This window comes from Callorhinchus milii, unplaced genomic scaffold, assembly GCF_018977255.1.
Source record: "Callorhinchus milii isolate IMCB2004 unplaced genomic scaffold, IMCB_Cmil_1.0 Scaffold3, whole genome shotgun sequence".
In the NCBI taxonomy this organism is placed as follows: Eukaryota; Metazoa; Chordata; class Chondrichthyes; order Chimaeriformes; family Callorhinchidae; genus Callorhinchus; species Callorhinchus milii.
The window spans coordinates 72,406,402-72,432,872 of record NW_024704744.1 but is presented as its reverse complement, the minus strand read 5'-3'; the positions used below and the strand labels follow the sequence as shown (position 1 = coordinate 72,432,872).

General features: G+C 44.5%; 1 protein-coding gene across 1 annotated transcript in view; it reads left to right on the top strand.

Moving 5' to 3' along the window:
* Positions 1-17,938: 17,938 nt before the first annotated feature.
* LOC103179196 (CSC1-like protein 1) overlaps positions 17,939-26,471 on the top strand; it is a 31,043-nt gene continuing 22,510 nt past the window's right edge. Inside the window, exons 1-7 of the mRNA XM_007894330.2 lie at positions 17,939-18,048; positions 20,562-20,739; positions 22,525-22,604; positions 22,976-23,054; positions 23,842-23,879; positions 24,763-24,905; positions 26,076-26,127. Coding sequence (XP_007892521.1) covers positions 20,632-20,739; positions 22,525-22,604; positions 22,976-23,054; positions 23,842-23,879; positions 24,763-24,905; positions 26,076-26,127 — 500 coding nt within the window. The 5' untranslated portion in view covers positions 17,939-18,048; positions 20,562-20,631. The remainder of the gene's footprint in view (positions 18,049-20,561; positions 20,740-22,524; positions 22,605-22,975; positions 23,055-23,841; positions 23,880-24,762; positions 24,906-26,075; positions 26,128-26,471) is intronic.

Genomic DNA, 26,471 nt, shown 5'->3' with positions numbered 1-26,471 from the left:
TTTAGTTCCCTTTTCCGCTGGTGAATAACAACAGCTATAAAAAAGCAATAGATTTAATAATGTTTTCTTATGTAATTATCAAAAGAAAGGCAACATTTCTTCAACAAGTGTGAAGCAAGGTCAGTGATGCCTTTATATTCTCTCATACAAATGAGAATGACAGCAGCTCTCAAACCTAAACAACAGAAATTTCACTCATAGAAACTCAATTAAATATGGTCTAGATCACTCCCAGTCCTCCAACATGTTTCCATATAACCCTTTCACCATTTTTGTTTAACACACTCAATGTTCAATAAGAATGGTCATGATGACAATTGATGGTACACAAAGTAAGTGTGTATGATTAAGATCGATATTATTTTGGTCACAATGGAGATAAATTTGCCTTTAATCCTTGCATATGCTCTAGCAGCTTATCATGTCATTGAGATGTCTCAAAGCGCCTTTACAGGATATACTGTAAAATGAATTGACTGTATTTGTGGGCCAAACACATGCCTTTGTCCCAGACATGTAAAACACCAATGCCACGGTTTAATTCACAAACAGCAAATCAAAAACAATGGAGGTGGGGGTTGGGGGGGAATGAATTTGTGTAATCGCTCATCCAGAATCTCAGTTATACCAGCATTCAATTTCTATGGTTGTTCCTGTGCTCCATTTACTAAGCGTAGTAGAAATGATCAGCAGGACTTTATAAATTGAATTTTTCCATCATAAGCTGATACCAAATGATTCATTCTTCCCTCCTTATACTCTGATACACTGCACACCGAATTGCCTTAATACAGGATTTAAACTTAGATACTTTAACAGATGTCCTCAGGAAGCCACAAAGCTGAAATTTTTTTTAAAAAATTATCTTCAGGAAACAGTTTTCTTTTGCCCATCTACACTGAAGTTACAAAAGATTGGTATAAATTATACATTCTGTAATGGGGAAGGTAGTTTTGAAACTGGTGCTATTTTTAGAATTCTCATCATCTTTAGCCAACACTTCTTACTTTTCCTGTAGTCCAAAATTGGTCTAATGACGAGATTAGGTTGATTGTGACCATGTTGTGCCCCAGGAATATTTATTTTGTTACTGATATAGAGCTTATTAATGTTATTTTGTCACATTAGTTTTAGGTACATTGTCTGGTTTTGCGAGCAAACAATACTTTTCACAGTCATTCATCGACAGCTTGAACAGGACAAACCAAACAGTTCATATGAATCAAGTACCCTCTAAGAATTGCTAGGTACAACTCTTCACCCTTAAAAGAACATCTCAGAGATCAACTAATGGAGGCACTGTATAGGCGTTAACGAAAATGTAAACCCAGATAATTATTCAAGATACGCCAAGGCAACAGGGCAAGGGGCACATCTTCAAGGTGTATGAAGGACAATGTTGGCACAGACACCAGAAAGTATTTCTTCACACTAAAAGTTTTCAACAGCTGAAACAGATTACCAGGAAGGGTAATTGAAGTCAAGGCAGTGGAGTTTTTGAGAATGAGAATTTTTCTGTAATGGAAAAATAATGGGAGGATGGATATTCTAAAAGGATGAGATAAAATAAGCCAAATTATCTTCATTTGTAATCTTCTTGAAATCTTACGAGTCCCTGTGTCACTTAATCTTGCTAGCAAAGAGATGGAGTGAAGTGAAGGGTGTTTAAGAAACTGGTTTGCATGCAGAAAAAACAACTTGCATTCATATAATGCTTTTCAAGGGGTAGTGTCTCTGAACGCTTAAATAAAAAGCAGACATCCAGAAACTACCTTAGGTGACCACCTTATGAGAAAACAATAATAAACAATAATAAATTGGTCATTTTCGATCTACGACTGTTTGTGGGACATTGCTGTGCGCAATTGGCTGCCGCGTTCGCCCACAAATATACAGTCAATTCACTTTACAGTGTGTTCTGTGAAGCGCTTTGGGACGTCCTCCCGACGTGAAAAGCGCTATATCAAATGCAAGGATTATTATTATTATTATTATAAAACAGAAAACTGTAATTTCTGCCAAAAATGCACAGACGATTTAGATGATCTTCAATGTGTTCAAACTGCAGGGATCCATAATGACTGATTTCTCAACACTGAAAAAAAAACTATATATAAGTAACTCCAGTTGGGAGTGTAGTGCTGCTGGGAAAGTGTGGCATGCCAGGCAAACTGCCAGTTTGGTTTCTGCAAGTCTCTGTGGATGATTAGAGGAGCATGTGTACTTCAGTCAGCTACCAACACTTGTGACAACAAGCAGAGGGACTTGTTTCTGTGTGTGAAATGGAGTCACAGCCAGGCTAATTTTATCACCCAACAGTCAAATCCAATTATAATATGGATCTGTTCAAAGAGTGGGAGCATAGTGCACAGGAAACATAGTCACTGGCAAACCTGCAATCCAGAAGCACTGATGGTTGGCCATTTGGTTAGCATACACAGTTATAATGCAGGGTGCTATTTTATAAATTAAACCATGGTGCAATAATGGGATCCAATTCAACATTGTTGCATCTCATGGTTAAATACATATTGATTAGCAAAATACATCGTCAAAACCATATCAATGACGATTGAATGGGCAAGAGATACATTGAAATTCAACAACAACAACTGGGATTTATATAGCGCCCTCCACGCTGGACGGAGTCTCAGAGCGCTTCACAGTAACAGATCCCGGGGCCGAGCCAGGGGGAGGGGGAGGAAGGTGACCAAAGGCACAGTCGAAAATAAAGGTCTTCAGCAGAGACTTGAAAGTAGGAAGAGAGAGGGCGAGACAAAAGGGAGTGAGGAAGGGAGTTCCAGAGCCTCGGGGCATAGTGGCTGAGGCATGGCCGCCAAGGATAGAATGGAGGACTTGGGGGACAAGGAGGAGGCCAGACCCAGAGGAACGAAGGCAACAGGTACTGTTTTGAGGACAGAGGAGGTCAGAGAGGTAGGGGGGCGCAGAGGAGTGGAGGGATTTGAAGACAAGGGTGAGGATCTTGAAGTTGATCCTCTCTGGGACAGGCAGTCAATGCAGTCTGGCAAGGACTAGGGTAATCGGGGAGCGGAGTTTCGTGCAGATGAGAACAAGGGCGACAGAGTTTTGAATAATCTGGATTTTATGGATGGTAGTGGAGGGGAGACCGGCGAGGAGGGCATTTGAGTAATCCAGACGAGAGGTGACAAAGGCATGGACCAGGGTTTCAGCGGCTTTCTGAGCGAGGTATTGGCAGAAACGGGCAATGATGATCCTGATCCTTACATTTGATATAGCGCTTTTCACGTCAGGAGGACGTCCCAAAGCGCTTCACAGAACACATTGTAAAGTGAATTGACTGTATATTTGTGGGCGAACGCGGCAGCCAATTGCGCACAGCAATGTCCCACAAACAGTCGTAGATTGACAATGACCAATTTATTATTGTTTTTGGTTTTGGAGGGATTATTATTAGGCGTGTGGAGTAAGGAAACTTGCCCAAGGTTTCACCCTATCTGGAATTGAACTCAGGTCTCTCGCTTGCAAAGCGAGTGCTCTAACCACTGAGCTACAGGACTCCAGGGCGATGCGTCGGAGGTGGAAGAAAGCGGTGCTGGTGAGAGAACGGATGTGTGGTAGGAAGGATAATTGGCGGTTGAACCTGACACCTAGCTTGTGTACGGGTTTGGAGAGTTTAGGGGGAGATCGGGTAGGTGAAGGAGGTGAGAACTGTGAGATTTTAGACATTGACGAGAGCCAAAGAATATGGCTTCCGTCTTGTCAACGTTCAGCTGAAGGAAATTTGCGCTCATCCAGCCCTTGAGGTCTGACAGGCAGGCTAACAGAACATCAGGGGACTGGGGGTCGCAATGAGAGGTGGAAAAATGGAGTTGGGTGTCATCCGCATACATGTGGAAATGTACCCCATGTCTGCGGATGACATCCCCAAGAGGGAGCATGTAGATCAGAAAGAGGAGGGGGCCAAGGATGGATCCTTGGGGTACCCCGCAGGTAACCGGGTGAGAGCGGGAGGAGAAGCCATTTGTGCAGATGTACTGCTGGCAGTTTGTGAGGTAGGACTCGAACCAGGCGAGTGCGGTCCCACTGAGTTGGATGACGGAGGAAAGGCGGTGGAGGATGGAGTGATCAACTGTGTCGAATGCGGTGGAGAGGTCCAGGAGGACAAAGAGGCAGAGGGAGCCCTGGTCACAGATAGAGAGGATGTCGTTTGTGACTTTCACAAGTGCAGTCTCTGTACTCTGGGCAGGGCGTAAACCGGACTGGAGGGGTTTGAAGAGGGAGTGGAAAGAGAGGTGTGCGCGAAGTTGATTGGCAACAACGCATTCTAGGACTTTTGCGAGGAAGGGCAGGTTAGAAATAGCGTGGTAGTGGCTGGGGTTTGAGGGATCTAGGGAAGGTTTTTTGAGGAGTGGGGTGATGACAGCAGTTTTGAGGGAGGCAGGGACTGATCCGGAGGAGAGGGACTGGTTGATGATGTCAGTCAGTAGTGAGCAGAGGAGGAGGAGCTGGGTGACCAGCAAGTTGGTGGGGAGGGGGTCGAGGCAGCAGGTGGTGGGTTTTATGGAGGTGATGATGGATGAGAGGGAGGAGGGAGAAATGGGGAGGAAGGCATGTAGGATGGGGGTGGTGGTAGGAGTTTTGTGCAGATGGAGAGGGTGAGGGAGACAGAGAGGGCATGGTGGTGGGTGACAAGAGGCAGGTGGATGAGGCTGCCTGGCGGATGTTGTGAATTTTAGATGAAAAGAAGTCCATGACCTCCTCCGACTTGTCATTTGATATGAAGATTGAGGAGACCTGAGGGGGTGCACAGAGGAGGTAGTGGGTGATGGAAAAAAGGATTGTAGGGTTGTGTTTAGCCTCCAAGATGATGTTGGAGTAAATTCATCTAAACCTTATGTGCATTTCTCATACACATTGCTCTTTGCGGTGAAGTCTGCAAACCCGGCCCACAACATTGAACTCGCCTTTGGATTGCAACTTTTCACTGCCGAATACCAGGGCACTAGATTTTTAACACCAAATGCTTAGAAACCTTGTGTGAAGTCTACAAAGGCAGATGTGCGGAATGCAACAGTGAGAGTGAAATGGAAACCAATGTACCAAAAACAACAATTTGCATTTAAAGAGCACCCTTCATGCAGGATAGCATTTGAGAACTTAACAATGGTGTAGTTTGATACCAAGTCAGGGATAAAGGAAAGGTGACCATGGGCACCATTGAAGAGGAAAATCTTTAGTTGTGATCTGAAGATTGCCAAAAAGGGGGCAAGGCAGAGGGATTGACCTGATCATCAGCCACACCCCAGCAGCTAAGAAAACATATATTGTAACAAAAAATGACCACTTGATGGACTTTAATATTAAAAATTCGGACACTAAACTAAGAATTCCCAAAGCATTGAGAATTTTTGATGGAACTGAGTCAGTGCTTTGGTCAGAGAGGAAATAATTATATCACAGAATAAAATCAGAGAAAATTAACCATGAAGATACAAAATTATCAAGCACAAAACAGTTCATATTTATGGAGTCTGATTTGTGGTATTTCTTTGCAAGATTCATTAATAAGGCATTTGAGTAGTGCAAATGGAAACTCTTACCAGTTCCTTCCAACTAATTGTACATCACACCAACCCATGGGATCACTGCACTGATGCATTCTGTTTCCAGAACAAGATCCCCGGGTGGATGGAAATTCTAATGGGATTCCTTATTAAAGCAGCTCATTAAAAAATACCACAAAATGGACCCAAATGTCTGCTCCGGTCCATTCATATTAATATCTGCTGTTGTCTTACTGATGGTCTGTGCTTCTGAATGCAGTTAGCAAAACTGTTTGCCTGAGTCAGTGACCTGCTCAGCAATACCAACTCTATTATAATAATGTTACTTAGCAACAAGCCCAGAAACAGGGACAGATAGACCAAAGCCTCCATCTCCCTGGTTTCCTTTTATGATTTTGAATCTGATTAACATTCCAATATCCACCAAGATACTGAGCTCTCCGGCCTCCATCAATGATATTCACACACTGGCTTCCAGGAGGATGACCTTACTTCCTACAGTCCAGTGCCTTTAACGTTTCCTATCACACCATTACTTATCTCGTCTTCTCCACTTTCTTTATCATAGGTGGTGTAGATTTCTCAATAGGACAAGGGCTATAGGACACAGACATTGCCTTGTGCAGTATTAGGTCATGGAGGGCAGAAAATAGATATCTTTATATCCAGTCCAGGTCGTTAGCTGATCAAAGCCATGCAATCATGGGGTACTAATAATCCCGTCATATGGTATAGTGCCTTTCGTGTCAAGAGGACATTGCAAAGTGCTGCGCAAGATGTACTGTGAAGTGACCGTGTATTTGTTGGCGAATGTGGCAGCCTTCAGCAATGTCCCACAAATTAGCCAGAAGTGAGTGACCAATTTTAGTTGGAGAATTTTGGCTAGGACACCAAGAGAAATCATCTTTACTTTGAGTAATATAATAATAATTAAATAATATAATATAAAAATTAAATAGTAATGCCACAGGATTTCCACCTGAACAGAGGGCCTCAGTTTGAAGTCTTATCCAAAGGATGGCACTTCCGACAAGGCAACACATCCCAGGACTGCATTGGAATGTAAACTCAGACTATGCAAGTTCAAATCTTAATGTGGGGCTTAAAGCCACAAACTTCTGACTCAAGATGCAAGAATGCTACCAACTGCGCCAAACTGACACACGATTACAAGTCAAAAGGGAGGTCTGAGTGAAGAAGGCCCTTTGATTCATTTGATTTCATCCTTCCAGAAGATCCGCCTTAACAACCTCATCACTGCATCAAGCTATCTTATGGACAGATCTAGAGTCCTGGTCTCAACCACCCTTCCTGATAACCTGTTCCAGTTGTTAATTAGCCTTTGTGTAAAGAAATAGTTTCCTACGTCAGTTGTGAAATTGCTGTTTGCAACTCTAATCTTGTATCCTCTCATTCTGTTACCCTGATGCAGCCAAAAGTTTTCCTCTGGATTTATCTTCTCAATCTCATGCCTCTACAAGATCCTGTCACATCTCAACACAAGAGCCTAACTTGTCTAATTTTTTGCTGATAAGAACGTAAGAGCATTAGAAATGACCAAGGTCCATCTAGTTCGCCTTCCACCTTCCTGGCGGTCACATGCATGCTGATAGCTCATTCCTCTAACAATCAGGATCATCCTCATTATTCTCCTCCGAATCAAAGGCAAGAACTGTACACGGTACTCCAAGTGTGGTCTGCTCTGAACACTGATGTGACTTCAGGGTGATTTCTTAGGATCTGATACAATAATATGGTATTCTATATAAACACACACATTCTATTTAGCTTGTTTATTGCTGCCTCACACTATACTGACATGTTTTTGACTACTTTCTGTTGAAGTGAACACCTTTTGCTGAGCTTGTTTGTTGCGAAGATTCATAATAAAGAGAATAAAACAAAGTCTATTTCTTCCATTGAAACCTACTAATGCAGAAGTCTACATTCTGCAACCAGTGCAGGGCATATTCTTTCAGAAGCAAATACTTGCATTTGCAATTTTGTTTCAAGCACTGGTTACAAGTTTGAATCAAATTGTTAACAAAAAACTCCATTGCAGCAGTATTTAACAATTCCTGAGTGGAGTCCGGTAGCTTAGCGTTTAGAGCACCCTTCGCAAGCAAGGGGACCTGGGTTTGATTCCCAGGCACGGCGAAACATTGGGCAAGTTTCTTTACCTCATAAGCTTCTGTTTAACTAGCAGTAAGTAGGAACCCAGTTGTTAGTCGATCGGCAGACAGCTTTTCTGGGGATAATAAGTCCTTCAAAAATAATAATAATAATTTGGTCTCTCAATCTACGACTGTTTGTGGAACACTGCTGTGCGCAATTCGCTGCCACGTTTCACCCACAACAATACAGTCAATTCATTTTAAGTATATTCCATAAAGCACTTTGAAATATCTCAACAAAGCGATAAGGCGCTATATCAAAAGTAAGGATTATTATTATTAAGAAACAGGCAATTATCACATTTCTAAAAGCAAAGGAACTGAAAACTGCAGTATTTTAGAAATACACATCTTAAAAAATAATCAAATTATACCCAGACAAGTGGAAAGGATTATTTTTCTAAAGGCCAACATATCTTCTGAGGACTGCATCAAACAAAATATCCTGTTATTGACGATTCAGAAGTACACTTCACATAAAAAGGGGACCTTGTTTGTGCACAGTTTTGAAGCTCCACATTCTCATTGTGGACACTGCAATTCATAATACAGAAAACACCAGCTGACAAGAGAGCAATGACTGCATTATTTGGAAGAAGCCGATCCTCAACTCCCCAGTTAATGGTCAATGAGATTGTCAAATTGCATACATCAAGCTTTCCGGGATGAATTATACCTAAACATCCACTCCTCTGTGTATTTAATAAGAATGAATGACTATAATAATAATACTTGCATTTAATACAGCTTTATCACAACTTTGAAACTCCTCAAAGCGCTTCACAGCATATACTGTAAAGTGAATTGACTGTATTTTTATGAGCAAAATACAACAGCCAATTGCGCACAGCCGTGTCTCACAAACAGTCGTGGATGAAGTAACCAAATTGTTGTTATTTTTTGGAAGGAATTATTAGCCATGGAAAAGTGATCTGACAACAACTAACAACCGGATTCCTACCTATTTCTATGTAAACAGAGGCGTGTGAAGTAAGGAAACTTGCCCAACGTTTCACCCTGCCGGGAATCCAACCCAGGTCTCTCGCTTGCGAGGCGAGTGCTCTAATCACTGAGCTACAGGACTAGGTCCAAGATGGGAGGAGATGCAATGTGTACTGGCAAATTATCCACAAAGATTTATGCCATTGCTGTAAAGGGGGAAGAAAGAGGTTGCTTATTATTATTATTGTCTATTATTAACTAAGAAACTGGCTTATGAAATTGGCAGGTGATTTAACCTTTAAGTGATTCAAAGATCATATGATAAAGATGAGTGTCTTACTGAAACGTAAGCCACAGATTGACTCTGGGCCAAATAACCTTATCTGCATCACTCACAGGTGGATTACTGCTACTGCCAGGTGACATTAATACTGTAAAATTAAACAAAATGAAATGTTATCAAAATCTCAGTAAAATAACCCACTCGCTAGCATTGTGGTATTGCCATACCATACAATGCTGATGGTTAGTTCTTTTTAAAAAATCCTTTCTATTTATGTGGGCAAACTTCCCCCTTCATATTTCCGTGGGCAGATTTTGTCCCCCCCTCCCTCTCGCTCCCTTGTGCATGTGTGGCACATGGCCCTCAAAAGCAAAGACATTGGTCAGTCACTCTGGTGAAGTAGAACAACAACAAGAACAAGATTCCATTTATTGAGCGCCTTTCACGTCGGGAGGACGTCCCAAGGCGCTGTACAGTTGGGTCAGGACCTGAGCAGGGGGGAAATGGTCAGGGTGAGGGGAGGGAAGGGAGGGAGCGAGGAGGGGGTAGAGAGTCGCGAGGGAGCTGAAGGCACGGTCAAAGAGAAAGGTCTTGAGACCGGCCTTGAAGGAGGAAAGGGAGGAGGCGGCGAAGGCACTGGGGGATAGAGTTCCAGAGCCTAGGGGCTGAGAGGCTGAAGGCCCGGCCACCGATGGTAGGGCGGTTGGGGCGGGGGATGTGGAGCAGACCGGAGCCAGAGGAACGGAGGGTACGGGCAGGTAGGTAGGGGGATAGTAGGTCGGAGAGGTAGGAGGGAGCAAGGCCGTGAATGGCCTTGTAGGTGAGGGTGAGGATCTTAAATTCCACCTGATGCTATAAACTGAGCCGTGGTTTGATCAAAGTGAAAGACTACAGGATTATGTTAGCCAAAGCTCAATCCAGCCCTCAACCGTGCATCTTCCAGCATGGATTATTTGATATACAGAAGCTGGTGGGTTCAGTACTGATTTGAATAGGAACCTTAGCTGAATTCTGTCTTCCCTAACAACAAGCTATTGAACTCATATTCAAGTCCAGGCAAACCTACCTCCCCAACTACATTTCATGAGGTAGCTCGTCACTGTTAGCCAGACTTATTTATAGTTGGGAGGGGACCCAACCTCAATATACAGATGACTCAGAGCTTACCCACGCAGTTTTGCTACTTTACTCCAGAGTCTGTTTCAACCAGGCACTTTTCCCTTAGCCACCACTGCCTCTGTCCCATCCCATCAACGTCACTGCCAATACCACACCAAAATAATATTTTCACCCACAGTAATACACTTTACAGTATATCCTATGAAGAACTTTGAGATAACAACATGATAAGTTGCTGTAACAAATGCAAGAATTATTATTATTGCACGCCAGCCTTTAATTCAACCACTATCGTCGTCTGCTTTCCATCCAGAAAATACAACCTCCCCCTCATATGCACCCCCAATTGGATGATAAAAAAAACTTGCAGTTATCTAGTGCAATTCAGTTCAGCTGAAAAGAAACATGTCAAAGCATTTTATAAAATAAAAATGAATTTAAAAATAAAGGTGAATGGTACGTAGGTAAACATGGTGACTAACCCACACCAGCTATGGCCCAGAAACACTGAGATGAGAAGTTAATAGAATTTGAATATCTGAAGATGGCGACCGAGAAGCTATGGGAATAGCAAGGCCTGGGTCACCTTTGGGTCTCACCTACAAGATTGAAGTTTGAGGAAATTCCTACTGGGAATAAAACATTTCCTGTTCATACGACATGGAAAAATGTGTTCCTGTCAAACTCTTACACAGAAATAAGAGATTAGAAACTGCATCATAAAAACGAATCCATTCCTTCAGCACTTTGATGTACAATTTCTCTCACTGATCAGTGACTGTCGTTCTCATAAGTTAGTCCAGTGCTCCTGACACTTCAAACTCTGCAGCAAACAAACAACTCAGAACAGACGAGTTTTACATTTTCAAATAAATCTTTATATGAGGACACAGATTCAAACCAGAAAAGGACAGAAATTATGGTTTGAGAGGTACTCTTTTTTTAAATAAAAAGCATGTCTGGAGAATACACAGCATCACAACAGCAGGTTGTGTCACTGAGAATAAGGTGGGAAGGACACATGTACGCAGCAAGAGCAACACTTCATATTGTTAAAGAGTCAAAGTAATTTTCCCCTGAAAACAGAAGCTCCTGCACAGTGCTGTGTCCAAGGGGAGGAACGATGAGACCAGCCCAACGCACACAGTAAAGTTGTCTTATTTGCTCACAGCTGACGATGAGCGACTTCTCTCCTCTTGGGAGATGACATTTCGGTAAAGCTTTAAAAGCCTGTTTATTCAGCAATGGGTTGCGGGCATCTTGGTTGAGCTGGTAGAGAAGTGGCCAGAGAGAAGCTGCAGTCAGTCAGTCCCGGGCACAGGGTGATCCCTGGCTGGTGACAACTCTGGGTGTTGAAGGATCAGATCTGGGCTGAGAATGACCAAGCAGGTGCTTTCCCAGCCCACAGCCTGCAACCAGCCTGCCATCAGCGTTCTAACTCCAGCCCTAAAACAAAGCAATAACGTCGCTGCCATCAAGCTCGTCCAGATCCCATCCCTCACCAAGAAAGCTAATGGTAGCAAATAGTTTTGCACTTTGCCTACCTTCACTTCCATCTGGCCAGAGCCCAGCTTCGCCCATGGCTGGACCTTAGCTAAGGGCATCAGCGACAGATCAGGAGGAAGCAGATCAAAGCGTTGGAGTGAAGCTGATCGCTCATCCACAACCACTCCAGGCTTTCCCTGATCTCCAGACCAACACCGTGTGAATCTGCTCGTGAGGTGGCATCAATGACCAAGAGTCAAGTCAACCACCTGAATGCAACTCATTGAAGAGTTAACCCTCTGAATGCTTCTCACCTTCCCAACCAAACCATTTTGTTTTGCCTGCAGCCGATTTGCCTCTCCCACGCCTTTTCTTTGTATCTTGTTTTCGATCATAAACTATCCAGGGCGGTGTAAGGAGAGTGTGTCCCTCCTTCCAGTCAGATAGTCTGCACTGCATTTCCAGACCAAGGGAACTTTCCAATGGCTATGGGAAACTTTCTGTTTGGTTTGGATTCTCTGAAACTTGGTGATAGATTCATGTGTGCCATACACTTGGATACCTGACCAAAAAAAACTAGAACTGTCTTTGGTCAGAGATAAATTTTGGGTGTGATATTTTGCAGGAGTCCTTCTGCTATACCACATTTTCAGATTTTCTGTTGTTACCTACCTGCTAGCCGCAGCCATGTTTCCACAAGATGGATATTCTTGTTAGAATTGTTGAGGTCAGGTTTCAACTGTTATTAGGCTCAGTCAATCCTAATTTAAACAATTTGGAAGACATCAAAGATAGTGTGATGTATCGTATTGTTTGTGGAATCATAACAATTCTCATACTAAATGTGTGGACCTTTCATATCCATCTCCACCACCAACATTCATTCATTCGCCTGTTGGATTTATTTGTACCTTTCAATGACACAATCTCCCATTCTGTTTAAGATTATGGAGGGATTTGATAAAGTGGATGTTGTTAAGATGATTCCAATTGCTGGTGAGTTAAAAATAAGAGAACATAAAATATAACCCTTGCGTTTTGCATTTTTTTATATATAGTGCCTTATCACGTCTTCAAGACTTCTCAAAGCTCTTCACAGAATACACTATAAAGTGAATTAACTATAATTTGTGGGCAAAATGCAGCAGCCAATTGTGCACAGCAGTGCCCCCCAAACATTGAGTGACCAAATTATTATTATTAAGATAAGATAGCAAGTAATAGATCTAACAGAGTTAGGAAGAATTTAGAGGCTAGTGATAATGTGGTTGAAGCAAGTAACATCAAAGTATTTAAGAAAAAACTTGATACATACATAAGTGAGATTTGTGGGTTGATTAGCAACAGGATATGAGATGAGCAGAACAGATTTGCAGCTTAGATTCCTCAACAGAGGTAAAGAAATTCAGAGAAAGATTTTATATTTAGACAGAAAGTTATTCAGTCACCACACAATCTGTAGAGACACATCAGCTTATAATTACATGGAAATGTTGTACTCTCAATATTTCTGAGAATATAAAACATTCGAGGCCTAAAAGCACAGTCAAAGAGAGAGAGATCTTTAGATAGGTTTTGAAAGCAAAGAAGGGTGGCGTGATGAGAGGATCTCAAATCTAGCCCACTGGTGATGGGGCGGAGTGGATGTTGGGCATGAAGCAGACCTGAGTTAGTGGAGGCAGGACCTGGGGATGTGGAGAAAGGCTTAAAATGTACAGATGGAGGGATTCCAGAGAGAATGAACAAAGTGGCTGAAAGCTCACCACTGATGGTGGGTGGAGCAAGCAGGAGAAATGAAGCAGCACAGACGAAAGGAGGTCGGTGGGTGGGTGGGTGGGTGTTGGTGGTGGGGGGATTTGGATCATAGGAGAGCACAAAAATAGATTGGAGCAGGGTCATTTGAAGGTAAGGACAATGATTGTGAATTTGATCCATTGGAGACAGGGGGCCAGTGGAGTTGGGTGATGATGGGGTTGATGGGAGTTCTGGATGAAACTAGCATCCAGAGGTGAAAAGACAGTGTACTAACTTTCTGCACTAACTAGTTAAACGTGGAGTCCTGTAGCTTAGTGGTTAGAGTACTCACTTTGCAAGTGAGAGACCTGGATTTGATTCCCGGTAGGGTGAAACGCTGGGCAAGTTTCCTTACTCCACACGCCTCTGTTTACCTAGCAGTAAGTAGGAACCTGGTGTTTAGTAGATTGGTGGATCGCTTTTCCGCGAGTAATAATTTCTTCTTCAAAAAAATTGGTCACTTAATCCACAACTATTTGTGGGACAATGCTGTGCACAAATGGCTGCCGCGTTTCACTCACAAAATATAGTCAATTCACTTTACAGTATATTCTGCGAAGTGCTTTGAGATGTCTCAAAGACATGATAAGGCGTTATATCAAATGCAAGGATTATTATTTAAAGTGCACAATATCTCATCCGAGTGCATCTCCCTTTCACATAGTTGTGGATATGACAGTGAATGTGCAGCGGTGTAATACATCAGTTCAATGATGACATTTCCCACACAAAGATAGAACAGATATGTGTGTTTCCAGCGAGCGCTTTTGCCTGGGTGAGGAACGGTGGGAAGAAGCTGGCTGTAAATCACCAATGATCTGTTCACACACACCTCCTTGAAACCAGTTCAACGAAAAACATAAGGAGATTTGTCTCCACCCCCGCCCTGCCAGTCACAAAGTACTTCATAAATCAAAGGTGACACAGAGGAAAACTTACACTTTTAAGAGGGTTGTTTTGTTTTAAAAATGATTCAGCTTGTTTAAGGATTGCATTCTAGATAATGCATGGAACATTTTTTATCCAAGTGAAAGATGAGAATTTCCATTGCCTTATTCAATTGTGAATCATGTACCAAACTTCCCATAGCACCAGACTGATGGGAACACTGAGAGTGCTCATGACTAAAATGTTTACACCAAGCAATTATTCATCTTGGGTACACTCACTAAATGACATACATAAAGGCCCCAACCCTTGTGTTCCACCATCTCTGCAAAGGTTTGCTGTCTGGAAGGAGTCTGATGATACCAATGCATCGGTAGTTGGGTATTCCATCATCCATGCGTTCATTCACTGGAGCCGAAGGATGTCCTCAGGCTTGTATCTCATGACTAGTCAGAACAATCCCCTCACTGATATACAATGCTTAGTACAATATGAGTCCATATATACAAAACACATTTGGGTAGAAATTCCATCGGAGTCTAGTTGTGCTCTATTAACATAACATTTTGAGCTTCCAGAATGAGTCAGCTTCTTCAATACAGTCTTTAATTTTGAAGCTGGTTTTCTGTAAGTTTATTTTAAGAACTACAGAAAAGCGGATTCAAACTTTAATTTTTTGTCAAAATGCAGTCGTTTAGTAACCTTGTCCAGTAGATGGCAATGAATTGCTAAACATTGAAAATACATTGTTTTTATCCATCAGTCTATGAATACACTAATTTGCATCTGTTGTATATGTATGTTATAGTTTGTATAAGATTCAACTAATCTGTAGTGTTATGCTAATCTTTTTTTCTTATTTTTCTCTAATTTTTCTGTTCGTCTCCTCCTCTCCTGAAGCCATTTTATTCTTTTTTCCTTCCATTGCTGATAGAGGGCAGAGAAGTTGATGGGGGCAGGGAGTCCTCTCACACTCCTCTTGTAAATCCTGCAAGCCTAATGTGTAGCTGGACAAGCAGTGGGGAAGCTTGCCAGACAGTATTCTCAATTGCAGGCTATGTGGTTTCAGCTGGTTAGACTCCAGCAGTTACCCCAAAGCACACTCTGGGTTCCCCAAGCCTTGGCTCTTGCCAACCTTTGTCTAATTCTCTCCGGAATTAGGTAAGAAGGATGTTTCCCTCCAGGGAGAGAGTGCACATTCCTTTCCAACAATCTATCTCAGAAATTTCCGTGTGTAGGTGCGATGCATGGAATTCTCAGTTTGATTTGGATACTCTTAAGCCTGGTGACGGGTTTCCACATGTGTCAGATCTCACAGTCTGTGTGGTGAAGAGGTTGGAGGCCACCATCTTTGATGCTGGCACGGCCTATCTTAATGGGGACTGACCACTCTGACCCCGCCCCCTCCACCCCCAATACATTTTCACCCATCCACTCTTGGTTAAAGAGTGTTTCAGATATGATGTGAGTGTTGCGACTGAGAATTTGCACCCAGGGCCTTCTGACCCAGAGGCAGGAGTGTGACCCACTAAGCCAATATCACACCACATCTGTTCACCACACATTGGAGGCAATTTCACATTACTTCTTAAACAGATTTCTTATTTTATTTACACCTATAATGGGGATGTAAGTGGTGAACACCAACCCTCAGACAAAATTTTAAAAACTTGAACAATGTTTTGCAAAATATCACAAAATCTATCCCAATGTTGGTAATAATAATCCTCCCATTTGATACAAAGTCTGTAACGGGAAGTGTAATTACTGTGTATTTTGTAGGCAAAAGTAGTAGTCAATTTGGACACAGCAACGTCTCACAAACAGCCACAAAGCAAGCGGTCAATTTTATCTGGGGTATTGGGTTCTGTGGTAAGATAACAAAGAATAAAAAACAGAATGCTAGGCTATATTGCTAAATGAGTTGAGTTTAGATCCCCAGACTCTTTCTCTCTCTCTCTGTTTGAGACTCCCTCTCTGTTAGTGTGTGTATACGTATTAGCTATACAGCTAAATCAGTTGAGTTTAGATGCCCAGACATCATTCTCAGACTGTACAGTGCTCTGGTCAAGCCACACCTTGAATACTGCACACAGTTCTGGTCACTGTGACATAATAATAATAATAATAATAATCTTTGCATTTTATATAGGGCTTTTCACGTCTTCTAGGTGTCTCAAAGCGCTTCACAGAATATGCTGTAAAGTGAATTGACTGTATATTTGTGAGCAAACCGCAGCAGCCAATTGCGCACAGCATTTTCCCACAAACAGTCGTGGATTGAAAATGACCAATTTATTATTGTCTTGTTTTGGAGGGATTATTATCAGGTGTGTGGAGTAAGGAAACTTGCCCAAGGTTTCGCCCTGCCTGGAATTGAACCCAGGTGTCTCGCTTGTAAGGCGAGTGCTCTAACCACTGAACTACAGGACTCCTCAAAGGCGGCTGCCTAAGCCCTAGAAAGAAACAGTGCAGAGGAGAGCAACAAGGCTGATCCCCAGTGTTAGAGGAACGAGTGCTGAGCAACGATTAGACAAGTTAAGAGTCCTTCAGCCTTGAGAGAATGCAACTCAAAGGAGGGCAGGGAAGAGACAGATCAGAGGGTGAGGTTGACAATGCTCCAGATAAACTGGACATTTGCAACACCAACAATAAGAATTTGAGTTTATTTAATGTCCGTTGTGCAGCAGAATGTCTCAGAATGCTCAGTCTTTGCTTTGTGTCCTTCTGTAGGATGACAATTATTTAGAATCCTTGCATTTGATATAACGCCTATTACATAAAAACATTAAAACTCCATCCCACACCGCTCCTTCTCCTCGCCCCCTCCCTTGCCTCCTTCCAGGCACATCTCAAGATCTTCCTCTTCAACCGAGCCTTTGGTCCCCTCCTACCCCCATCCTCCCTGCCCTCCACCCCTCCTAATCCCAACCCCCAGCTCGGGTGCAAACCCTTGACTGTCCAGCACCTTTGGATATCGTCCCAGCAGGAAAGGCACTGTGTAAATGCAATTTGTTGTTGTTGGTGGTGTCGTTATTGCAAAGCTCATTCCAGTATAATATACTGTAAAGTGTAATAACTGTGTATTTCGTGGACGAAACGCAGCAGCCAATTTGGGCACAGTGACGTCTCACAGATGCCTATGGAGTGAGTGACCAATTTTATTTGGGGGATTGTCGGCCAGGACACCAGGAGAGACAAGAGAACTCCCTTCTCTTTTTGAGAGACTCTGGAACTCCATCCCCCAGTGCCTTCGCCTTGCTTCCACCCTTTCCTCCTTCAAGGCCGGTCTCAAGACCTTTCTCTTTGACCGTACCTTCACCTTCCCTCTCGACTCTCTACCCCCTCCTCGCTCCCTCCCTTCCCTCCCCTCACCCTGACCATTTCCCCCCGCTCGGGTCCTGACCCAACTGTCCAGCGCCTTGGGACGTCCTCCCGACGTGAAAGGCGCTCTGCAAATGGAATCTTGTTCTTGTTGTTGTTGAATAGCACCGCGGGATCTTTAACGTCCACCTGGACAAGCAGAAGAAAAGGGACCTCGGTTTAACATCTCATCCGAAGAACGGCACCTCCAACACTGTGGCGCTCACCCCACCCCCCCAGTACTGCACTGGAGCAGCATCCTAGACTGTGAGCTGAAAGTCCCCGACGTGACGAGCACACAAACACACACACACACACACACACAGAGTTTTAGCACTCAGGAAGTAGGAAGTGAGTGTGAGTGAGAGGCAGACTGTGGTCAGATCACATATTACTTTAGACGTGGAAGACCTTAGCTCTGGAGGTTGCAAGAACAGGGAAAACGAAGAGAAAGGTGAGCAATGTGTTCTTGAGCAGCGCCTTTCACTTTCCCACAGCAAAGCTGCTGAAGCTGTGAGCAGGTGAGAGCAGGTGGATCGAGGAAGCAGCAGGTGAGAGTGTCTGTAAACCAGTGACAGGCAGACAGACACCCACACACAGAGCAATCCACTGCCCTTTGCATTGCTGCCACGTTTACCTGTTAACGTGGAGTTTCTCCCAAACAACCTTAACCCATCGCCTTTGTCCACACACACACACATACACACATACACACACTGTGCACAGTGAGTGAGTTGAAACTGAGCAAATTCATTCCTGACCTTTGAATGTTTGCAAAGTGCAAATAAAGGCGATGTGTTATTTCTTTCTCTCTCTTTCTCTCTTTCCATAATCTTGGAGAAGGTTTTTTTTTTGCAGATGTGTTTGTTTGTATCTCAGGTAGATTGTGTGTGTGTGTGTGTGTGAGAGAGAGAGAGAGAGAGAGTGTAAGAGTGTCTGTGTAAGAAAGTGTGTTGTGTGTGTGTGGTGTGTAAGAGAATGCAAGTGCGTATGTTGTGAGTTTTGAGTGCATAAAACTGTGTGAGAGAGGGAGAGAGAGAACCTGTAAGAGTGTGTGTCTGTGAGATAGTTGTGAGCGTGTGTTAGAGAGAGATTGTGTGTGTGTGTGTGTGTGTGATAGTGTGAGAGTGGAAGAGAAGTGAGAAAGGAGGAGGCAGGTTTATTGAGTTTAAAAAATGAAAACAGGAGAGAGCAGTCTGTGAGTGCAATAACTTTCGATTTCATTGCAACTCTCTCCTCTTGACTTTTAATGCCTCACTCACCCCCCACTCCTCCCCTTTCCTTTCCTCAGGTTATTGATAATTTCCTGATTTTTTTTTTGGTGGTGGGGGGCCCTTTATTACTTTTAAAATAGTTTCTCCAACTTCTGCCAAACTTTTTCCAAAGCAATCCCCTGTCGGGAAATGGCTGCTCATTAAAGGCACGACCATTTCCTTTTTGAAACTTTGAAAATCATGAAAATTGGCTTTTTTTTTTTGCTTCTGTTGTTATTTCCAACAGAAGACACCGAGCTCGCACATCAATACTACAGAAACTTGCTCCTCTCTCCCTCTCTCGCTCTCTCTCCCCCTTTGAGATAGAAAAAATACAGGCAAACAACTGTTTACAATTGTACACCAAGATATCGACTGGATTCAGTGAGTTTTTATAAATACGAGTTTGGCTTACAAATTCTTGCAATTGCTACAGCCCTTATCACTTGGGAGTACGGCACAAAGCGCTTCACAATGTTTTATTGTAAAGTGTAGTGACTGTGTAATTTGTAGGTGCACACACTGCAATGTCCCACAAGCAGCCATGGAGTGAGCGAGCGGTTTTATCTGAGGGCTTGTTAGCCAGGACACCAGGAGAGAGAAATTCTCTTCTCTTTTCCAATCACGTTGCGGGATCTTTAGCGTCGTCCTGAACAGGTACAGACGGGACCTCGGTTTAATGTCCCGCCTGAAGGACGGCAGCTCTGACAACGCAGTGTTCTCCCCCAGAACTGCACTGAAGCATCAGCCTAGACTGTGAGCTCAAAGTCCCCGATGTGGGGCTTGAACCCACAACCTTTCGAGGTGAGAGTACTGAGTCAGCCTGACACCAGGGAAGCAGGAATGGCTGTCTGATATTTATCCGCAGCGCAGACCAGACATGTTGAGGAGAGAGCAGGGAATCGGATTAGAGGAGAGAGCGCCAGTGGGGGAGCGAGCACCAGCACAGATACGATGGTGGAGGGAAGAAATGTGGCCCCTACGTGTGTGTACACAGGAGACTTTCCTCTTTGCCTGTGCCTATAGTTACCTCCCCTATCTCCCGGCCCGGCATTGAACCACACCATTGTTAAGCATTCTGAGACTCTAGCCCATGTGAAGGGTGCTGTGTAAATGGAAGTCTATTTACATCCTTCCGAGGTGAAAGGTGCAATATAAAAGTAATTTGTTGTTGTTGTAAATGTAAGTTGTTGATTCAGAACTCTGCCGCTGGTATTCTCACTCAGACTAAACTCTGCACCTCCATCATACCAGTCCTCACCAGGCTCCACTGGCTCTCTATCACAGAACGGATTCATTTCAAGATTCTCACACTTGTTTTCAAATGCCTTCATGCCCTGCCACCTCCCTACTTTTCCGACTTGCGCACTCTCCAACACACTACCCGCTGCCTCCGCTCGGCTGGCTCCAGCCCCCTGCTTGTCTCTGTCCCCCGGCTGCACCATCGGTGGGCACACTTTCAGCAACTACGCCCCAAAGCTTTGGAGCTACTCCTCCAATACTTCCGCCTTGCCCTCTCCCTGCCATCTTTTAGATCATAACTGAAGACCTTCCTATTCGACTGTGCTTACGATCACCTCCTCCCTCTCACCCATTCGGCATTAGGCTCCGCCTCTGTTAAGAGCTCCGAGATGCTGCCCCACGTAATGGGCGCTGTGTAAATGCAAGTTGTTGACGTGTGCTGATGGTGCTGTAATCTCTGTGGTTACTGTAGATGACCGTGTGCATATCGGATCGGTGACGGGGTTGGAGCCGATGTTGGGGAGGTCTCACCAAGCCCACCAATGAACGCCTCCGGCTGCTATAACCCGTCCACGGGCCCCACAGTGCTCCAGGGCAACCGCTTTGGGGGCATCCCCACAGTGCTTCTCATCTCCTTCCTCATCTTCCTGGTGAGAGACAATACCTCCCCCCTGCCCGAGCTCCCCCAGCCCTGAACTCTCCCGTCTACCTCGAGCGCCCTGCCCTACTCGCCCGAATGCCCGCCGCAGGTTCCCCACGCCACCCATCCTGCACCCCTACGTGAACTCACTAGCTGCCTAAATCGACAGTAGATAATAATAATAATCATCCTTGTATTTGATATATCGCCTTTCGTGTCAGGGGTTTCCCAAAGCACTTCATAGGATATTACTGGAGTAGAGTAACTGTGCATTTTGTGGGTGAACGCGACAGCCCAATTTGTGCACCAATGCCCCATAAACAGCCATGGAGTGAGTGACCAATTTTATTTGTGCGATTGTTGGCCAGGACACCGAGAGAGAGAAACTCCCTCCTCTTTTCCAATAGCCCCATGGCATTTTTAACGTCCATCTGAATAGGCAGATGGGAACCTCGGTTTAGTGTCTCATCTGAAGGATGGCACAATAAAATACAAAATGACATTTGTGCGGCACCTTTGATGTCAGGAGGATGTCCCAAGACTCTAGACAGTCAGGGACCTGGACAATGCACCTCCAACAATGCAATCCCCCCCCAGTACTGCATCAGAGTGTCAGCTAAGACTTATGTGATTCCAAGTCCTGATGTGAGGCTTGAACCCATAACCTCTGATTCAAAGGTGGGAGTACGACCAATTGAGCCAGGCTAACACACAGATGACACAGTCAGAGAGTAGTGTGTTAACTATGAGATCAGATCTTGTTAATGAGGCAGATACTGTCCACACCAAACTCCTGCCCGGACACTTTACATCACACACCTGCTCGGAGGCTGTTTCTCGCTAGCACCATTGTGTTACCTTGTCTGTCTCTCTAGTGCCATCATTGAGCTGATTCTGAGGCTGCCTGTGGTGTTTGACTGCTTTTGCTGTTTACTCCCTGGCCACTAGAGGATGCCTGATGCCATAGAAAAGCCCCCACACCTGCACTTGCACAGTGCTATCCACAAAAGATCATTTTCTGGGGGGCCAGCTGGATGTTTCACACACTTAAGAGTATCCAAACCAGACTGAGATTCCATGCATCCCACCTACATATGGAAATTCCAGAGATAGATTGCTGGAATGGAATGCACACCCTCTTCCTGGAAGGACACATCCTATTTACCTAATCCCGGAACGTATGAGGTGCACGTGGGCAGGAGCCAACGCTTGGGGACCCCAGAGTATGCTTTGGGGTCTAACCAGCTAAAACCGCATAGCTTGCCATTGAGAGCACTGCCTGGCAAGCTTTCCCGCTCCTTGTTCAGCTAGAACCATTGTAAACTGTAAACCAAACCCTGGGCAGGATGAAACCTTAGGTACGTTTCCTTATTCCACATACTTCTGTTTACCCAGCAGTAAATGGGATCCTGGTTGTTAGATGACTGGCAGATCATTTTCTGGCGGGAAGAATCCCTCAAAAAAATAATTTGGATTACCCAATCCACAACTGTTTGTTGGATCGCTGCTGTGCGCAGTTGTCTGCTGCATTTCACCCACAACATATACAGTCACTACACTTTACAGTATATTCTGTGAAGCTCTTTCAGATGTCTCGACAACATGATAAGATGCTGTATCAAATGCAAGGATTACTATTATGATGATGAACAAGCAGGAAGTGAAGTCAGTAGTAACCCAATGACGCTGTGGTCATGGTGGAGCATTATAAAGGGGCCGGGGTGGGTGGGGAGAGCGGTTTAAAGGGGCTGTGGCCAAGGGAGAGCCTGCTCATTCTCTGCTTTCTACTTTTTAGTTCTTGATCCTGGTCTTCTCATTTCTGCGGAAGGTCGCCTGGGATTACGGACGTCTCGCCATCATTCCCCACCATGAGGGGTAACTGATCACCACAGCAACTGGGAGAAACTCGGCGGGGTGGAGGCCAGCAGGGTTAGGTGGTTGGGGTGGGGCTGGGGGGAGTTTGGGAGGGGTTGGGGTGGGGTAAGGCGGACTGGGGCGAGAGGTTAAGAGATTAGGGTGGGGTTGGAAGGGGCTGGGGGCGGGGATGGGTGGTTTCTGGTGGAGATGGTTTGGGGTGGGGTGGTTTGGGGCGGAAGTGGTTTGGGGCGGAAGTGGTTTGGGGTGGGGTGGTTTGGAGCGGAGGTGGTTTGGGGCGGGGTGGGCAGGGGCAGGGGTGGGCGGGGGTGGGCAGGGGGTTGCAGTTTGAGGGTCTGACGCTGATCTCAATATAAAGGGGTTATTTTCAGTGAGGCGACAGAGAGGAGCACAAATGGAGCTGAATCCCGGGTGAGGGTCTTCTCTGGCACCTTGTGGATGAACGACGCTGTGAGTAGTCACCGGTCACCAACGATAGGATAATAGGACATAAACCAGAGAAAGACTCTGGGTGTTTGATATAGAGACGTCCGCATTTAACCCCATCTGAGACGCACGGCAGAGGGCACCTGAGCTTAATTACATCATCAGCGAATAGGAGGAAGATCAGGAAATAACTAATCAATAATAACATAATTAAAACCAGTAAACTGAGAACTAATTAACTAATAATTATAACTAATAAACTAAGAACTGGTAACTAGCTGCTAACAAATAAATGAATACTAATAAGTAACAAACAATCAATAATAACAACTAAAAACTAGTAAACAGCAGATTAATAAACTGGTGACTAATTAACCAATAGCTGTAAGTAATAAAATAAGAACTGCTAACTAATTGCTAATTAATAAATTAATCCTAATAACTAATCGATAATAACATGACTAAAAACTAATAAACTGAGTACTAATTAACTAACACTTTTGACTAATAAGCCAAGAACTGCTAACTGTTAACTAATAAATTACTGATAACTGATCAAATAACCCTAATTGATTAAGTAACCTAATTAACCTATTAACCAATGACTAATAAACCATTAACCATTAATAAACTATTAGATTATGAACTAACCATTATTAAAATAATGTAATGACTAATAAGCTAAATAATATAATAATAATAAATAAGCTAAACTGATAAGTAATAGCTGATAACAAATAAATAGATAACAACAAATTATATTTCCACGTGGTTCTGAAATGCACTTACACAAGTTTATCCTTTATATCAGGGTTTCTGTTCATGGCTGACTAGGATCTTCACCCTGCGGTAAGTCTGAGAGGGCTGCGTGAGAGTATCAGGGGCAGGTTGGCAAGAGCCAAGACTTGGAAACCCCAGAGTGTGCATTGGGGTAACTACTGGAATCTTAACCAACTAAAACTTCATAACTTGCCTTGAGAGCACTGTCTGCACTCTTTCCTTCTCCCCCTCAAACTCCTCCGTCACTCTCTCCTCCAGCCTGGAGTAATACTCCACCACTCCTCACACGCACACACTTTGGGGGGTCAGCCAGGTATCTAACACATGAAAAATCCTGCTTTCCATGCTTAAGCACTCTTGGACACTCCCCTGCGTGAGGGGTACGATATAAATGTAAATTGTTGTCGTCATTAAGAGTATCCAAACCAAACTGAGAATTCCATGCATTCCACCCTCATATGGAAATTCCTGTGATAGATTTTTAGAATGGAATGTGCACTCTCTCCCTGGAGGGACACATCCTGTTTACCTAATTCCAGAAAATATTAGGTGCAGGTTGGCAAGAGCCAAGGTTTGGGGACCCCAGAGTGTGCGTTGGGGTAACTGCTGGAGTCTAACCAGCTAAAACCACGTAGCGTGCCATTGAGAGCACTGGCTGGTAAGATCTCCTGCTGCTTGTTCAGCTTGGATCACCCTACCCTTTAGGGCTTTGGTTTGCAGGGTTAACACGAGCTGAGTGGGATGATTCCCTTTCCGCAGTGACTGGTCTCTCCTATGTCTTGCTGAAGAGCCAGGCTGTCTATGCTATCATCAGTAGAGTGACTGTTTTGGGTCGGTGTAATTGGCTTCTCTTGTTCCCGTCTCCTGCCTGTAGCCCGACAATGGGATTGGGTGGTAATCTCGCTACACACGCCTGACCCTCTTCCCGTTTCTTCCCCCTTGTATTTTCCAGGGATGAGGAAATCCGGGAGCAGTGCGGGGACGATGCCATTCAATACTTGTCCTTCCAGCGTTATGTCATAGTGCTTCTGACAGCCCTCAGCGTCCTGTCCGTCGCAGTCATCCTCCCCGTCAACCTCTCCGGCAGTTTGCATAGTGAGTCAACATCTACTTCAGATCCAGAGAGGAGACCAGGAGCGATGTTTTTAGGCAGAGTTGTTACGGTCTGAAATGCACTGTCTGAAAGTGTGGTGGAAGCAGATTTGATAAAATTAGATAAGTGCTTAAAAAAAGGCAAAATTTGCAGGGCTATTTGCAGGGAGTGGGACTAGTTGGATAGCTCTTTCAAAGAGCTGGCACAGGCACGGTGGGCCGAATGGCTTCCTTAAGTGCTGTTATGATTCAGGCCAGTCCCACTGAGCAGAGTGAGGGGCCGGGTCAGTTTCAGGAGGTCGCAACAACAACAGTTACATTTGTACAGCGCCTTTCACATCAGGAGGACGTCCCAAGGTGCTGGACAGTCAAAGATTTGCACTTAAGCTGGTGGTTGGGATCAGGTGGAGGTCAGCGAGGGTAGGGTTAGAAGGGCGACCAAAGGCACGGTGCAAGAAGAAGATCTTGAGGTGGGCCTTGAAGGAGGCAAGGGAGGAGGCCAGGCGGAGGGCCTCAGGGATGGAGTTCCAGAGGGTGGGTCATAAAGGCTGACATCACGGAAACCCATCATTGTGATCAGCCGGGTATCTGACACGCGCGGAAACCCTTCACCGTGTTTAAGAATTTCCTAACCAGACTGAGAGTTCCACATATGTATGTCACCAACACGTGAAAATTTCTGTGTGTCTGGAATGCAATGCACCATCTCTCCCTGGAGGAACACATCCTGTTTACCTAATTCCAGAGAGTATGAGGCACAGGTTGGCAAGAACCACAGCTTGGGGACCCCAGAGTGTGCGTTGGGGTAACTGCTGGAGTCTAATCAGCTAAAATTGCATAGCTTGCCATTGATATCTTTGTCTGGCAAGCTTTCCCGCTGCTTGTCCAGCTAGGACCACCCTACCTGTAAGGGCTTTGGTTTACAGATTAACAGAGGCTAAGACGGAGGATTCTCTGTCCCCAGTGACTGGATTGCCCTTCCAAGTCCCTGTAATGAGCCAGGTTGGCTGTGCTGTCATCAGCGGTGCCCTGGAATATTGTGGACCTGCCTGGCTCAGGAACCGGACTAGAGACTGTTATAGAGGACTGGCTCGATTCCGACATTCCGTTGCCGAGCATGTCCAGTGGAGACACTGTGTAAATCCAGCTTTGTTTCTCTCGTCACATTTTTAGCCAATGATCCTATAAGTTTTGGCCGAACGACCATCGCAAACATGAAGACAGAGTGAGTATATGTCACCAAGCTGCAGGTCACCCTAACTCTCCTCCTTTCTCCTCTCCTCTTTTCTGTCTGAAGAGAGAAGTATTCTGTCTCTCTTGGTTTAACATCTCAACCGTCCTTCAAATGAGACGATAAACTGATGTCTCTTCTGCCTGTTCAGGTGGATAACAAAGATCCTGTGGCGCTATTTGAAAAGAAAAGGGAGTTTGTCTCTGGTCGACAATCTCCCAGATAATCCCCCAGATAAAATTAGTCATTCACATCTTGGCTGTTTGTGGGATGTTGCTGTGCGCAAACTAGCTGCACGTTTCGCTCGCAAAGTACACAGTAAAAATCACCGGGGGTGG